The 17,709-nt window shown below is 45.7% G+C and overlaps 1 protein-coding gene across 1 annotated transcript; it reads left to right on the plus strand.

Annotated features, from left to right (window-relative positions):
* Positions 1–158: 158 nt before the first annotated feature.
* Qdpr (quinoid dihydropteridine reductase) lies at positions 159–17,448 on the plus strand. The gene is made up of 7 exons (XM_048414931.3): positions 159–324; positions 2,723–2,815; positions 6,102–6,198; positions 7,073–7,213; positions 11,741–11,849; positions 13,472–13,555; positions 16,842–17,448. Exons 1-7 carry the CDS (start codon positions 229–231, stop codon positions 16,945–16,947), a joined length of 726 nt encoding a protein of 241 aa, XP_048270888.1. The 5' UTR covers positions 159–228; the 3' UTR covers positions 16,948–17,448.
* The last annotated feature ends 261 nt before the right edge of the window (positions 17,449–17,709 follow it).

Raw genomic sequence — 17,709 nt, forward strand, 5'->3', positions numbered from 1 at the left:
GCCTTAGGGCGGGGCAAGTCGCGATCACGCGCCCCGGCTGACGCACTCCTATTGGTCGAGATGGGAGTCGTGGCTCTGCAAAGTCTCCGTCTCCACCCCAGGGCGGAGCTTCAGGGGCGGGGCGCAGGTAGGGGCGGGCCACCCGCTTGAGTTCCGCGTTGGGTAGAGGCGGCCACAGCAGAGCGTTCAGCTTGTTATTCCGTACCGCGGGAGCCTATCGGGAGCAGGATGGCGGCTTCGGGAGAGGCGCGCCGGGTGCTGGTTTACGGCGGCAGGGGCGCTCTGGGCTCGCGCTGCGTACAGGCCTTCAGAGCCCGCAACTGGGTAACGCTGGGGGGCGGCCAGACACTTGGAGTGGGTCGGTGGGAGACGGGGGAAACTACCGGCCTTGTGCACCCGTAGGTTGTGCTCCGGTCTGTTCTGGGTCACAAGTGTAAGGCCTTTGCCCTGCAAGGAGTGTGTGGTGTTAAGAGCTCCCTAGGCCTTCTCCAGGCCAGGAAGGTCCAGCGTGACTCGGGAGGGGAGAGGCAGCAGAGAGGCTCTGGAATTGGACTGCCCTAAGTTATTAGTCCAGTGACCTTGAATGGACTAATGGCCTCTATCCTCGGTTCCCCCGTAAAATGAAATGGCGATGATATTCCTGTTTACTCTTGGATCGATCGTGATGATTAAATGAGATAACAGGTAAAAGCGTTCTAAACGCTAGCTGTCATCAGTACGGCAGCTAATAATTATTACCCGTGTTGCTTTAGCCCTGCTGGACCTGGCAGTCGAAGGCTCAGTCCCTCAGCTGCTGTCATCTTTGCTTAGTTAAGGATATTTCAACTGCTTTCTCTAGTCCGGTGTCCACTCCCAGAGGACAAGTGACACAGAGCTGTACTTGACCCCAACCTTTTAGCAGGGATCAATGTGGCTCAGCACAGGAAACTTATTCTAGAATCAGCCCTGGGGCTTGGAGCACCTTCCTAAGAGTTTAGTTAGCAGAAGCAGCAGCCTGGGCAAGGGATCCCCTGGGGCCTGAGAGAAGACCCAGGATTTTGTTCTGGCTTAAGTGTGGTACAAGAGTAATATCACTATCTGTTTCGAACATTGGAAGACTGGGGTGTCTTCCACAATCTGCGAAGATGGAGGGTGGAGACAAAGGCAGCATTGAAAGTGTGGGCTTTGTCTACCTCAACTGTACTACTTAGCAGTTTTCTCTGACTCTAATTTCATTGATCTCCCCTCTGCTGGTTAGCTTTTATTGTCACATTGACAACCTAGATCACCCTGGAAGAGGGAACCTCAGTGGATGAACGGCTCAGATCAGATTTGCCCGTGGCCTTTTCTGTGAGAGCTTGTCTTGAGGGATGACTGATGTGGGGGGACTTAGCCTGTTCTGGTTGGCACTATCTCTAGGCAGGCTAGGTCTTTGCTTCATAAGAAAGCTGCTGAGCATGAGCCAGGGAGCCAGCTGCTAAGCAGTGTTCCTCCATGGCATTGTCTGGGGTGCAGATTTACTCCAAAACCTGTTTCCCTTTCTTTCTTGGCACCCTAGGGAGGGTTGGGGTGGAGCTGATTTTGTCTCAGTATTATTCCCCATGGTTTGTGGTATACAGGTAATGAGTGTTGTTGAGTGATACTGTCCTTGCAGCTAAAGATAGATACTGGCCTCTGGGGTCTTCAAGCTGAAGGACCCTGGAGGTTTCTGAAGTAAAACTCAATAGTGCCGGGAGTGAGTATCCTCCATCTCATTTTGTTTTTACTAACCCTGTTAATCATTCACCCGCTTTCTTTGATGAAGAAGATTGCCACTTTATGGCTGAGCCAGCATTAATAATTGAGTTGGGCATCTACACTGAAGATCTGCCTGTCTGTCTGTTGCAGAGCAGGGGGTCTTCTGTAGGACAACTGGACAATTACCTGTCTCTATGTCCCCAAGAGTCGTGAAGGGCTTTATACTTGAAATGGATTTATAAAATGAAAAGGATAATAACGTGTGGCTTGTGTAGTTTATATTTTAGCATCTGGCATTTGCAAGGGTGGCTCATCCACGCCCCTTCTACTCTGTATTGTTTGTGACTGTCTCCTGTGCTAGCAGGTTTAAGTATTTGTGGCAGAAATCATAGGCTAGCAAAGCGTTTGGTTCTCACTATGGGCTCTTCACAGAGGCTCTGCTGACCTCAGGTGTTTCTAGGAACGTGTAGAATTTGGCTTTGGAAGTCCAGCGGGGAAGAAGAAGGAACAGGATGGCCTGGGATGAAGTGTGGTAGAAGGTGTATCAGCTGCAGTTAGTGGTCCCTGAAGAATGCCTTGGAGACCAGTTGTTATTTCCTTTCTTGTTTACACGTTAAGCATCCAAAAATCCAAGATGACACTTGGTTTTTAAATTGGAAGCTTTTTAAGGGCTATGTGATGCCTCAGTGGGAAGTTTCATAACATGAAACCTATTGCATGTTCTAGATTACTAAACGTACTGTGTAAAATTTCTTTTAGACAGAGTATACAATGTATATGAAATATGCATACGGAATGTGAATTTTGTGTTCAGATTCCAGTCCTATACCCAAGATAAGTATATGCGAATATTTCCGAATCCCACATTGCAAACTGGAAACATTTTTGGTCCCATGCATTTCAGTTTAAGCCTCTTCACTTTCCCAATTGCTCCCAATTCTGGGTGTGGCTCTTTACAGAGTAGCAACTCCCTGACTCTTAACTGAAACTGTTTTTCTTGCTCCAGTGGGTCGCCAGCATCGACGTGGTGGAGAACGAGGAGGCCAGCGCCAGTGTCATCGTTAAAATGACAGACTCGTTTACAGAACAGGCTGACCAGGTAATTCTAACAGGTCCTTCACTGTGACAGGAGAGGCCCCGTGGGGATTCTCAGGCTGTGCTCTTTGTCTGCCAATTCCGAAATCCTCCATAGGAAAACGTAGAAAAAGTAAAAAAACAAAACTAACAGCAACAACAAAGATAAATTTTAGGATCCACTTCTGACTAGCTTATTTTAGCATGCTTTCTTGTCTTAGCTTTGCATGCTGTGTGTTAACTGCTTTTTCATGTCTTATGTTTATATTGATGGTTAGATTTTTAGAACTTTACCCTTTAGTTTAAGTACTTTGTCTTGTTTAAACACTTTGTTGACGTACGATATTTTATTGTGTTGATTGGCTATGCTTACTTAGTTTCTCTTTATAGTATGCTTCAGGCTTTTTTCTTATTTAAGTTTATATTTTTGTTTGTTTTTACTATTTAGCAAGAATAGTGAGCTTAAATATCTTCGTATATTTGATATATTTTGAAAAGTAAAGTTTACCTAGTTCACAGCATAAATACTAACATATTATTTTCAGTTTTGAAATTATGTGCAGATTGTAACACAGGAAAACCAATAAAAATCTAGAAATATGTCAATGAATAGTAAATACCACCTTTCTCCTCAACATAGTGCTATTCCCTAGAAGGGCCCCATTGCCAGTTGAATGGATGTCCTAGTCTGAGTATCTTAGAGGCTCTTAAGTAGTCTTGCCTGTGGAGGAGTCAGATGAGCTGCCTGGAAGACTCAGGCCTAGGCTCCCACCCTCATTCCCAAGGAAATTCCCACCTCCTTCTCTGCGTGGTGTTCAGGACTTCTGGGTAGGCAGGCAGGTGGGCCACATCACAGTGCGCTCATTAGGTTTTAGCCAGTGACAGTCTGAGAAGCTAGTTGGTGCTAGGGTTAGGGAAGGAGTTGCCTGCCGTGACCTTAGTCTGTAAGCCTGTCTGCCTCAATGTGCTCTCTCCCATGGTCTCAACACTGACTGATAGTTCATGCTCCTTGGCTGTTTGGAATCACAGGTGTGGGAAAGAAGTGCAGAAAGACCCTGGTCTTTGTCTAAGGTCCCACAGTTAGGAGACCGGCGTAGCTATGGTTTGAGCCCTGGCAGCGGACTTTCTGGTTGTGCTCTTGTGCTGTCGTTGTGTCTCAAAGCAGTCATGTGGGTCAAGTAATAAAAGCTAAACCTCAGGAGAAGAGCAGCGAGAGGGCTTGGAGAGCCCCGGTTCTTCCAAATGTGGGTTCTGCTTTCAGTGCCCCTCAGTCCTTGTTAAGTAGAAGTTCAGTGGCAGTGTGGGTTTATTTATTTAGGAGGGGGTAGAAAGGGAGGCAAATGAATGAGAATGTCAGTGTGGGCGTGGATGTCATAATCGATGTGTAGAAGTCAGAGGGCAACTTTTGATAGATAGTTCTTGCCCTCTACCACTCGATTTAGGGTCAAACTAACAGGTCCATATATTTGTTGAATCATCTTACAAGCCACCGTATCAGTTTTTCAGTGTTGAAGTTGTCCACCTGAGACTTGATTATATAGAATATATCAGCAGGGCAAAATGCGTTATGATCATCTTAGTTTTTAAGACCTCTACTTCCTTCTGTCTATCCGGTTGTGAGTTTCAGAGTCAACGACATGACACTTAGATTTTAATTTTGAGGTAGCAGAACAGGAAAGTTAACCATAATACGTGTGAAATTGGTCCCCTGGTCAAGAAATTCAACCAGGGAGAAGAGATGCAGAAGTGAGAAGAGAATTGAATCTCCGGAAGACTCATGGGCAGAAAGCAAAATTTAATAGGCTGGAATTTGAAATTTCCTTACTTTTTTTTTTTTTAATAAGAATGAAGCAAAGGTGTTAAAGTCAGATGTTCCATAGTTGCTGCTTGTTCTGTGCTTTCTTGAAAAGCAGGCAGGGTGGCATGGATCCTGTGCCCATCCAGATGTGGGGAATTGATGTAACCTTTGGCATTCAGGGTCTCGTCAGTGGTTTTCACCTTTCCTAATGCTGGGACCCTTTAATACAGTTCTTCATGATATGGTGACTCCTTAGCCATAAAATTATGTCGATGCTACTTCATAATTGTAATTTTGCTACTGTTATGAATCATGGTGTAAATATCTGTGTTTTCTTATGGTCTTCGGTGACCTCTTTGAAAGTGTTGTTTGACCACCCCCCAAGTGGTCATGACCCTTTCTGGCCAGAGAAACTTGGCTTCTGAAAGAAGGGAGGGACTTCTAGGATTGTTCAGGGTGGTAGGAGGAAGGTCAACAATAATCTAACCAGAGAAGGTAGAAAGCATAGGATTCTAGAATCTGCCTAAGAGGAAAGCACTCAGTGTGATGAGCAGGAAGAGCTTGCTTTCCACTGGCCGAGCAGTTCCTTTGAAGGAACGGTTTGAGTCTTCAGAAAAGAAGGAATAGTTCGAAGGAACTGTTCCTGGAGAGGCTGTGGGTTTTGGTATGAGTTTGCAAAAGATGGATACTGAGCACTTGAGAGGCGTTACCCAGACATTCTAGCCAAGAAGAGCCTTAGTGACTGGCCAGCATGGCCTGTCTGCCAGACTGCCCTTTTAATGAATGATAATGAGAGTGTGTGGATATAGTCCCAGGGCTTTAACATCTCAAACATAGAGACCATTGAAATGAACGCCATGTACCCAGCATGTACTAGCATTTTGCCAGTGGCTGTCACTTTCTTGCTTTTGCGTTTCTTAATATTTCTTTGTTTAAGATGTTTTTGTGCTGGGTAGTGGTGGCGCATGCCTTTAATGCCAGCACTCGGGAGGTAGAGGCAGGTGGATCTCTGTGAGTTTGAGGCTAGTCTGGTCTACAGAATGAGTTCCAGGACAGCCAGGGCTACCCAGAGAAACCCTGTCTCAAAAAGAACCAAAAATAAAATAAAATAAAATAAAGGTATTTTTTGTTGGGGGTGAGGTAGGATGAGTGGAATAGAACTTTCTCAGATCACGAGTCCATGGTTCCTGAAGAAAATTTGTAAAGGAGCACACCAGAGCTTCATCTGCTTATCACAAGGCTCCAGCGATTTTCTTAGATCTCTTTACCCCCTTTCTTTATATTTGGATTTCAGGAAGTACTTATGCCTTTTAGAATTGTTCATGTAGAGGTTCAACCTAATGAAATCCATATTGAAAAGTTGTTGCCTTCACTACCCAAAATGCACAGAACTTCCATCTAATTTCCCCAGCCAATTGCTAGGTACTGGTTGAAGGTATTGTAAACTGGCTGAAGAAGAAGAGAAAGAGAAAACATGGCCTGTTTCAGCTCACCTTTGCCTCTTTTGTTTAAGGTCACTGCTGAGGTTGGAAAGCTCCTAGGTGATCAGAAGGTGGACGCGATTCTCTGTGTGGCTGGAGGATGGGCTGGGGGCAATGCCAAATCCAAGTGTGAGTCTTTTTCTGAGTTAATTATTGCTTCTGCTCTGCTCTTTGTCTAGCTGACACAGCCCTGGTCTAGATGAGGCACCAGGCCAGCTGATTTCCTGTTGGTCTCTCGGGATCCTTGCCATAGCTCTGTCTCTTTATTTGATTTGTGGTGATGGAAGTGGGTAATTGGTGGGGATTGACTGCTCACAGTTCTGCAGGCTGGAAGACACAGCCGAAGTCTGGTGTTTAGTAGGGTTTTCTCTCAGCAGCATCCCATGGAGGAAGGGTGGGAGGTGAAGAGAATGTGAGAGCTAGGGTGGTGGGGGAGCCCGACAGTATGACATGTGTGACCACCTGTTCTTTTGAGTCTTTGGAATGGCTAGAGGGCCAACACAGCTGTGAAATGGTTGCTGTTTCAGCTCTTTTACAGACTCTAAGAGGCTCGCATTAACTTTATCCATGAAAATGTAACCCTGTTAAAACCCTCTTTATAGCTGTAGGGTGATCGTTTCATGGATTTTTTTTTTTTAACCAGGGGTAGAAGCCAGAATAGGGATAGAAATTCCTCTTATAAATCTAACAGCCTTCATAAAGTAAAGCCATTTTTGAAGCCCTGACAGTCTGGTGAGTCTGTTGACCCTAGGTTTATGTGCTAAAATTTACTGACTGAAATTTTTGGCAGTTAGCAGGTGAGGAAGCTGAGACCCAGGGGACCGCATACCCTGTGTTTAAACCTGTGCCTCTGACCACTGAGCCCTGTGCTGTCTTTATTAGATCCCCACGGCAGACGAGCAGGGCCTGGAGGGCTTCTTGTGGTGCAGGGCAGTGTGAGTTGAGCTTGTCTTCTGGGTTTTTCTCTGGAAGTGATGAGTTCACATTTTTGCTCCTTCCCCAGCACTCTTTAAAAACTGTGACTTGATGTGGAAGCAAAGTATGTGGACGTCCACCATCTCCAGCCACTTGGCCACAAAGCACCTGAAGGAAGGAGGCCTCTTGACCCTGGCTGGGGCCAAAGCTGCCTTGGATGGGACTCCTGGTAAGCCTTCATTTGTGTGCAGTATAAACGCTTCTCTTGCGGTGGCTACTGGGTACATCTTGGATTGAGGAGGTGCAGTTTGCTTTGTGCCCTCCGGAGCTTTCTCATTGGGTAGATTTAATTCCTTTTATGTCAGAGTCATCTTGTAGGGAGCAATCTTAATCTTCTCATTTGCATTTGTCCCCAGTTCATGGTTTATGATCTGTGACCAACAGAGTGATAAACAGCAAACTAGATGCGTATTAGTTACCACTCCCATCTTATCATTACCTTGTAACCGTGGGTCCCAGAGAAGTGTTTTGGCAGGTGGATTCTTGACCCCAATTCTCTGGTCAAATGTTTGCCACAGTTTCTTTAATTGTAAAACAGTGACAGTATTACCTAACTTAAGAGAAACTGTAGAGTTATTGACACATAGATAGTGCCTGCCACATGGTAGGTCTTACTATAGTCACATCAGTATCAAGTATTATTATATATTCTTTCCACTTCACATTTTTTTTTTGTGGACTCATGGTGTAGGCATCATTGTTACCTTTCCAATTTGTTGGTTAGAAAAGCAAAATTTAGAGAGTTGAATAAATTGTCCAGATTTATTTAGTGAATATGTAATATATTTTGAACCAAACCCCTGGTCATTTCTCAATTGTGAGTTGCTTCCATTCTACTACGAAAACCCTTCTTTTGCATTTCTTATTCCCTGTATTCTTTTGCTGGGGCTCCCATGCCTTGGCTTGCTCAATGAACAGACACATGTTTCCTTAGTCTAAGACCAGGATGTTGGAAGGGTTGGTTTTGAGGCCTTACTCACTGACTTATGGATGGCTGCTTTCTTACAAGATCTTTAAAGTGGTAATTAAGTTAAAATGAGATTGTTAGGGTGCAACCTTAATCTAGATGGGCCAAGATGCTTCTAAGGGGTAGAACTTAGGACCATGACACACAGAGGGATGGTCATCTACCTCTTAGAAGCACCTTGGCCTGTCTAGATTAGGGTTGCACCCTAACGATCTCATTTTAACTTAATTGCCACTTTAAATATCTAAATAGTAACTTTCTGAATTATAGAGGGATTAGGACAACCTACAAATTTGGGGAGCAGAGTGCATATCAAGTCATACATTTATTTAGGACCAAGGATAAAGGGACTTAAGTAAGGGGCACAGAGGGGTGATCACTAAGTCTCAACTGTAATACCTGGGTTTAAGAGGTACACTTCTTCGAATGGAAGTGGTAGAGATCTTGGGGTACCTTCTCAGTTTTAATGAAACTCACTGAACCGTGAGGCTCTTGTTAATTAGTAATTTCTTGCTGTTCCTCGCATTTCACAGAGCATAGAAATAGTCTGTGGCTGTTGCAATAATTAAAACTGTGTAAATGTTAGATGTCTGTCTGGTTGAAAGCTGCTTTTTATTAAAGGTGACATAGGGCAGAGGTACTAGAAGGTAAGTAGAGAAATGAGTAATAGGTTGACATTTCAAAAACAAAACACCAGGACTGAAAGACTAATTTTTTAAAGGACAAAGCAGGCTCCCGTTTTCTTTGGTTTTACAAGTACAGGTGGTTCCATGTGATGGTTCATCTTAATGGTCCTGCTCTGCAGCCATTCTGGGCTGTGGTTGGAAGCCTCCCTTGAGGGACTGTATGATCACATTATAATTTGGAAGAAAGTGTCCAGCATAGTTGTATGCTCTCTTCTAATATTTTGTGAATGTTCTCATATCCATGTTATTCTGTTGAAGTAAGCCGTTGCTCGTCGCCCATTTCTTTCGTCCTAAAGCTTTTCGGCCCTCACAGTGTTGGGATGAAAAGGTAGACAGCACCTTGTACTTTGCTGAGTTGTATTTTTAAACCACCATTGGCTTATGCTGAGGGTGGCGAAATACTCCTCTAAGTAACTGCTTGAGACTTTGACCCTCTTTGGCAATCAGTTGTTGCTGAAGCTGGTCACGGATTGGTTGCTGGGCTGGGCTGTGAATCCCACCTCCCTGGACTTAGGCCGCCTCTTCTGCTATTGCACTTGCAGACCTTCCATGACAACAGCATCAGGCTTCATTCTCAGGGGAGAGGGAGCTAAAGGCAGCCAGCCTATGTGCTCATGCCAAGATGTGCTCAGATGGGATGCCCTGAATGTGTGCAGCGTCTATGCACATTACACTGTCACTGCCAGTCTTCTCTGTCTCACCCAGTCCTGTTGGATTGGTTTCTCACTCACCCTCTGGTCCCTGCAGCCACTTAGGAAATAATCATTTGGAAGCTTAATATTAATTATAATTGTTCAGCCTATGGCTCAGGCTTCTTACTGGCTAGCCCTACATGTAAATTGACCCATTTCTAATGATAATGCTGCCATGTGTCCCGTGGCTTACCTGTCACGCTCTCTCACTCCTCCGATATCTCTGTTTGAATTTCCTGCCTAGCTGTATTCTGCCTTGCCGTGGGCCAAAGCAGCTTTATTTATCCACCAATGAGAGCAACACATATTCACAGTGTACACTGTGTATCATTGCATCTTGGTAAATTACTGTCTAAGCAAATGTCCTGGACAACTCAAGGGCAGAAGATGAGAGAAGTCAAGAAGATTCTGTCCCGGGAAACATTCTGTGGAGGAGCTGATGTGACCAAGGGTTCAGAGCTGTTGAACAGAATTTAAGGGAGAAAATGGAATGACTGTGTATTATTTGTATCCATGTATTTTTATATTTGCTTGTTCTAACAGTGCCCGTAGGAAACACTCACATGGCACTTTAAGACATACATTTAATAGGGAGACTGCCCAAGTGCCTGATCCCTATGGCAATCCGCAGGTACAGTCGGCCACAGACATTGGACAGCCTTTTGGAAGCATTCTATATGTGTTCTTGTATGCACCCATACCACATTCTGTTTGAATTCATATGTTTTTATATTAGAAGCATTTTTTTTTTGAAGAGGGGTTCATCCTGTATAGCTGGAGTGAACTTGAATTCATACTCCAGTTGCTAGGATGGCAAGTGTGTGCCACCATGACCGTCATATTCATGTGAATAAAAGATGTGCTGAGGGCTAGGGAGATGGGCTTTGTGGGTAAAGGCACTCACCACCAGGCCTGATGACCTCGCGGTGGGAGGAGTGAAACAACTTCCACAAGTTGTCCTCTGATTTCCATACATGTGCTATGGTATGTGTACATGTGCCTAGTCACACATACATACATATACATACATACAAAAGAAATAAATAAATAAATATAATTTAAAAATGTATTAGATACCACTTTCTGAGGCTGAGTGTGGTAGCTCATGCCAGTAACCCACAGGCGGAGGTAGGATTGCTGCAAGTCTGAGGCCCAGCCTAGTCTACATAGCTGGTTCTTGTCCGTCCAGGGCTATATAATGAGAACCTGTCTCAGAAAACAAACAGAGGCTGGAGAGATGGTTCAGCTGTTAAGAGCACGTGATGCTCTTGCAGAGGACCTGAGTTGGGTTCCCAGCACTCAAATCAGGCAGCTAACAACCACCTGGAACCCCAGGTCCAGGGGGACTGAGGCCTTGGAGCTCCAGGGCTACCTACACTCATGTGTAGTAACAGCCGGTGGCTGGAGGGCTGCTGATTCTCCTTGAATCACAGTGCTGAGGACTCACTGTGTGTCCTTAGCCCTGACCCTCAACTTGGATCCTGGGTTTTACCCTTGGAGTCAGGGAGCTGCCTGTTATTTTCAAATGCTTAGCACTGAATCTGGGGATTCATGGTCAGAGGAGGCTCCATGACATACGAGGGCTAAATGGGGGTTTGGTGCGTGGAAGCAATGACAGCCTTCATAGGATGGGCGTGAAGAGTGCAGAGAAATAATGTCAAGGTCAGGCTGTCACAGGCGGCCGTGTCAGAACGCACAGTCTGCTGCTGTGCATGTTGGGTAAGGAAGAGGCTGCCTCCAATGGACAGTAGACTCCTACTCCACGGTGGGGATAACTGTGCACTAGTGAAGATGCCACGAGTGGGGGTGGGGTGGGAAAACACCTTCCTTTATGCTCCTGGGCAAGTGGCTTTGTCAGCCTGGTCCTGTGCAAAGCTGTGCCGTCGTTAGCTCAGGAGTCCCTCACACTGCCTGACCTCTGTGGCCTCCCTGGCTTTTTCTGCTTGCTTTCTGGTCCTCAGTGCAGCCTTGATGGGTTGAGGTATACACATGAACAATCAGGCTAGAGAATCTGTGACCATTGCAATCATCAGAAAAACAGGCATGACAGCTCCACTTTTGAAGTGCCCAGTCTAGGACCTTTTGTAAACCTCCATGCCGCCTCAGGAAGTGGAATGGCTCCTGGCAACAGTGCCCTTTAAAAACCTGCACTCTTGGGAACTGGCCAGATGCCACACCCTGCCCACCTGTCCCATCACCTTTTTCTGGTTGCTGCTATTTTGGTAGGGCAAGTGAGGGTGCCCTGCTTGCAGAAGGATAACCAGGTATGTGGGTGAAGTCTTAAAGGAACAGAGAGCTGAGGAGATTGCACCTAACATCTGTGTAACCAATTGTTTTCTTCACTTTCCCAGGGATGATCGGCTACGGCATGGCCAAGGGCGCCGTCCATCAGCTCTGCCAGAGCCTTGCCGGGAAGAACAGTGGCATGCCACCCGGGGCTGCTGCCATTGCTGTGCTCCCGTAGGTGCTTAGGAGTTTCCACTGCTTACACCTTGTCTGCCGCTGAGTGTTGACATTTTGAGGGTCCCTTTCTATTGTGGTTTTGAGTGTGTGTCTTACTGTATACTTGCTACTGTGCACCGAATCCTAAACTAGGTATTTTATAAGCCACGGAATTGTACTGATCACAGTTGTATGGATTAGAAGGTCCAAGTTGAGGATGCCAGCAGGGTTGGTGCCTGGTGAGATTTTGTTTCCGTAGAGCAGAGGTTCTCAACCTTCCCAATGCTTCGACCCTTTAATGCAGTTCCTCATGCTGTGCTGACCCCCCGCCAGCCATAATTTTTTTTGTCATAGCTATAATTTTGTTACTGTTATGAATCATAATGCCAATATCTGTGTTTTTTGATCAGTTTTAGATGACCCCCGTGAAAGGGTTGTTTGACTCCCCCAAAAGGGATTGTGACCCACAGGTTGAGAACTGCTGCTGTAGGTGGTGCCTTTTCTGCTATCATATGGTAGAAAGGCAGATGGGCTTCCTCAGCCCCTTCTGTAAGTGTCCCAATCCGTCTATGGAGCCACACGCCAACCAGTTATCTCCTAAAGGCCCTACTCCTGTTATACCGCAGGCTAGGCTTCAACCTAGGAATCTGGGCTGAGAGGTGCATTCAGCCTGTGGCCGTATCTCAGGGTTTTGGTGATCTGTCCTGAGGAATACATCTGTCTTTTTGCCTCTTTTGTGTTTCTTCCCTACTCCTACTTTTAAAGTGTCTACACACTTTATTTTGCTTTATACAGTTCTTTCTGTTTTCACATTGTTATGAAGTCGTGTGTGCGTGCGTGTGTGTGTATGTGTGTGTGTGTGTGTGTGTGTGTGTGTGTGTGTATGTAGCCAGGCATGGCAGTAGTGTGGGGGAGAATAAGTAGGAGATCAGGGGAGTCTATGGGAGCATTTCTAGCAACCAGGAAGTGAATCCCTAGTCAGCTGTTTCAGGCAGAGGCAGAGGTCGCTGCCTTGGACTTGGCATGTTCTTTCTCAGTGCCTCTTGTTTCCGGTCTGTGAAGGACCCTGGGACAGCTCGGGGACTAGTTGGCTTTCCAGTCCCTCACTGGTGAGGTTTTATGACTGAGCTGCCTCCCGGCTGTTGTGACGGATGTCTCAGGCCCAAGTGTTTTGTGCCAGTTCATATTCTCTCACTGAAAATCCTAAGTTTCCTGGAAGGCAGCCATATACTTAAAAATAATGCTTTGCAATTTTGATATTTTGAGGACTATTATTTCACATAAATGCTTAGAAATGAGTCTGCCGCATTTCAGAGTGTTCACGAGGACTCAATAAAGCCCTTGCCTTCGATAAAGGCTGGGTTTGACGTAAAAGTAAAATGTGACTCTCCCTGTTTTATTCTTGCCTGCCCTCGTGTGAGCCACAAAGAGCCTTATTGGATTTCCCTCAGCTGTGATTTTTGTTAATGTGGACAGCTTGCTGGTCTCTGATTATCCTGTCTGATCTCTCCATGTAAATGTCATGCGCAGCACCAGAGGCTCCCAGTGGTGATGCTGTGCTTGTCTTTTCATGGTCGAGAACCAGACTGCTGTTATTACAGAGGCGATGCACAAATGACACACTTATCTCTACATTGCAGGGTTACCCTGGATACTCCGATGAACAGGAAATCAATGCCCGAGGCGGACTTCAGCTCCTGGACACCCTTAGAGTTCCTGGTTGAGTGAGTATCACAGGAGAGGCAGCGACTAAGCAGCCTCCAGGCTCTGGCCCCTGCCCTTTGGGGATTCTTGGTGATCCTGGGTGAGGTTCTGGGGCTCTGAGGTCCTGAGGCACTTGAATTTGGAGAAGAGCAATTGTGCGGAGGGATGAATAGCCATGACATGAGTCCGGACGTCTTTTCCTCTCCCTGTCTGACCAAAGTAAGCATGTTTGTAAACTGCCCTAGGACACAGAGCTTGCCTGTGTGTAATGAGGTCCATGATCATGGTGCAGAGAACGAACCGTGGTAGTGTGTGTTAAGCGCTTGGCAGTGTGTCTGACCCATAGCAAGCATTTAGTCATCCCCATCTCCGGGTTATAAATCAGCAATGTATTCAGGAGTAACTCTGTGGCAGGAAGACAGGGAGGAAGTCTCAGTTCTATGTCTCAACCAGTGCTGAGCCCCAGGTGTTTGGTCTTCATTTATAAGGTCCTAGTCTGCGGTCACTGACCAGGAAGTGAATCCCTAGGCAGCTAGAGACAGCTTTGAAGCTCACTGGAGAGAGAGTGGGTTTTACTGATTGGTGATGCTTTACTTAGTTCCCAAAGCCTTCTATTTAGTACTGGGCTCACTGGATGCCTACTGTGGCCGGGTGCTGCTTTGGCACGGGATGGCTGGGTCATAGTCCCTACAGGAGATGGCCTTCCCCAGAGTGCCAATGCTATAGCTGCTCTGACAGCTACAGTGGGTGTTTGTTTCTGGCCTGATGTTAGAACTCATTTAAATTGAGTGGAGAAAACTTGTATTTATGTTTGAAATAAGTACCTACATAGTTCTAGTTATGTGCTAAGCACTATTCTAAATACTTGCTTGTGTGTGTGTGCACATTAGCAGTCAGAGGGGATTGACATCAGGTGTCTCCATCAGTCATTTTCCACATTTCTTTTTAAAGATGTGTTTTATTTTTAGATATTTGTGTCTGATGGTGAGTGTGTGCCCATGAGTGCAGGTGTTGGAAGAGGCCAGAGGCTTGAGGTCCCCGGAGCTGAAGTTATAAAGGGTTGGGAACTGCCTGATGGCATGCTGGGGACTGAACTCAGGTCCTCTACAAAAACAGAATGCATCCTTAGCCACTGAGACAGCTGTCTCTCTATCCACTTCACCTCTTTTTATGAGACTGCCTCTCACTGAATCAGAAACTCAAGTTTGCACTCCACTGACTGGCACATGAACGCCAGAGAGCTTCTTGCCTCTGCCTCCCCAGTGCTGGGGTTATAGGATGTGCATATTATATATATTATAGGATATTTTTCAATGCGAGTTCTGGAGACCTAAATTAGATCCTCATGCTTTTGTGACAAGCATTTTACTGAATTGAGTCATTTCCCTAGCTCACAATTCTTAATGCTCATAGAAAATTATTTTCATTATTTAAGAGTTGGGGCTGAGTAATCTGCCCAAAGAGTAGCAAACCTAGGTTCTTACATAGGCAGTGTGGCTGCGGGCCTGTGGGCCTGCTAATCACATGGTGAGCTGGGAGTCATGCTTTAATACTTGACTGAGAAAGGAGGTTGCAGAAGACACCATGATTTGGTTTGTGATTGCTTTTACGTTTCTCTTTAAAGGCCAATGTACCCATAATGTGTGAGTGACGTATTAACCTAGAATCTAGACTCTGGACCAGCACTGAGGCTCCTGGGCCTGAATTCACACCCAGCCATGAGTCAGCCGACAGGGGCTGTCAGGCATCCTTAGCTCTAGCAGTCACTTCACCCACTTGAAGCTCAGTTGACAAAGTTAGAGTGAAGTTTGTTTAAAATGCTTGTGAGCACACTACCTTCTTTACCCGCTGTGGTAAGCATGCCTTCTCTGTCATCCACTCCACACTGCTGGAGAGGACAAAGGCAGGAAAGATGTGTGATGAACGCAGAGACCCCTTTGTCTCTCTCAAAGATACCCAGCTCAACTGTAGCCCAGGGATGTGACCTTGATCAGAGGCAGCATTTCAGGGTGTTTTAGCAATTGTTTTGAGACCCTTGTATACTTTGTTGAGACCACTGTATACTTTGTTGGCTTGTACAATAGCCGGAGAAGGAACCTGAAAGTCTGGCAGATGACTGTCAAATCTAGTCTGCAGGGTTGCACATTGGGACCACAGAGCATCCTAAGAGCTGAGTGCTTTCCAGAGGTCTGAGCTCCTGGCTGTGGATCCTCAGGTGGATGGTACTCAAGGGTACTCAAATGTAAATGCTTCACTGTTGGACATCATTACCTGCTGGTTGCTGTTTCTTCGCAAAATTTTGCACCTTTTTTCTCCTTGTTTTTTTTTTTTTGTTTTTGTTTTTTGTTTTGTTTTGTTTTTGTTTTTCGAGACAGGGTTTCTCTGTAGCTTTGGAGCCTGTCCTGGAACTAGCTCTTGTAGACCAGGTTGGCCTCGCACTCACGAGATCCACCTGCTTCTGCCTCCTGAGTGCTGGGATTAAAGGTGGGTGCCAACACCGCCAGGCTTCTCCCTGGTTGTTAAACTTCATAACTAGGGTCTTCCTTTGTTCCAGGTAGGCTTAGTTGTCCATCTCCACAAACAGCTAGATGTTTTAAGTCTCAATATATTTTACGATAGTAGCCCGTTTTTTGTTTCTCGTCTTGGCTACCCCACATGTGTTTGCTGAAGTTAAAGAATGAGTTTTCATCCTTTTAAACTTGAGAAGGAATAAAGCAGAAGCTGGCTTTCTTTATCTGTGGGTTTTCATATGCCAGTTCAACTAACTTCACATAAAAACACTGGAAGAGATGCTTCTGTACGAAGTAGGTGGAGACTGCCCCTTGTTATTTCCTAAAGACAGTACAGTTTTAACAGCTGCTTATTATGTAGTATGTGTGTGATGTGAGTTACTGTCATTAGTCTGGGGTGATTGGGGAGTACATGGGAGAATATGTGGGTTATATGCAGATAGCATGGTCCCTGAATGACTTCCTGGGATGTTGGGGTCCTTGGCAGTCTGGGAAACTCGACCTCAGGGATATCTGTATGGTACATTTATCTTTCTCTTACAGTTTAATCACCTAAAATCTGTTTATTAGTTAAAACCATACTACTGTGTTGTGAAGCATTTTCACCATGTAGAAAAGGACAAAAGCAAAAGCAGAGATTACTTTAATTCCTCGTCACAGTTTATGTATCACTCTGTCCAGTGGCTTTCTTGTAGCTTCCCCCAGAAACCCTTTTATACCCAAGGCCACCAGTATGAATATTAGCATGTACCCTGAGTTTTTATCTAAGAATGTAATCTATCTCTTCTTATTCTAGAACATTCCATGACTGGATCACTGGGAATAAGCGGCCGAACTCAGGAAGCCTAATCCAGGTGGTAACCACAGAAGGGAAGACAGAGCTTACACCAGCGTACTTTTAAACCTCATCTCAGTGCCTGGGAGGGCCCTCCCGAAACATCACTAACCTGGGTGTGGCCGCATCTGGCCCCATGTTTTCTGTATTCAGTCCTGTTTGTCTCCTACATAGTGTTCCTTTGCTGTCCTGGGACAGCGTGGTTATGAGAAATGAGCAGAGAGGACTGTAAGTAGCAGTACCAGTGCTGAGGCCTTGGGAGGTGTGTGCGCAGCTTACATCACGGCATCCTGGATGGCATTGGAGATCCTTGATAGTCCTCTCGTTTGTTGGCATTTGGGGTGCTTTGAAGTCCAGTCTATTTTTGAATTCCATGTTGGTGCCATAGATGTGATTTTTGTGACCTGAAACTGAACTGCCTTGAAAATTCTTTTGTGATGTAAGCAAACCCAATGGGCTCTGTCATGATGTCCTTTTGTGTCCCAGCCTAAGCTAAGTATGCAGAAGAACCACTTTTGCATGTTTGGTGTGTATTTCCTAATAAACACACTTCATGTCTTGTGTTGTCTTTTTGACTCAAGTCCTGACTTATATACAGTGGTCCAAGGAGAGTGGAACCGTGAGATATGGGGGTCTTTTCTCCTGGTGAATTAAAAGAGGGGAGAGTCAATCTGAGATTAGTGTTTTCCACATGGCAGCACGGCCCCAGCCTGCCATGTGCACATGACTAGACGGGGGCGGGGGGGGGGGAGATGGCTCTGTGAGGTCAGAGCAACTCTTCATGCGACTGATTCAAACTGTTGTGGTTAAGGAGTTGTCTGGTCATTTT

This window comes from Myodes glareolus, chromosome 8 (assembly GCF_982192425.1).
Source record: "Myodes glareolus chromosome 8, mMyoGla1.1, whole genome shotgun sequence".
In the NCBI taxonomy this organism is placed as follows: Eukaryota; Metazoa; Chordata; class Mammalia; order Rodentia; family Cricetidae; genus Myodes; species Myodes glareolus.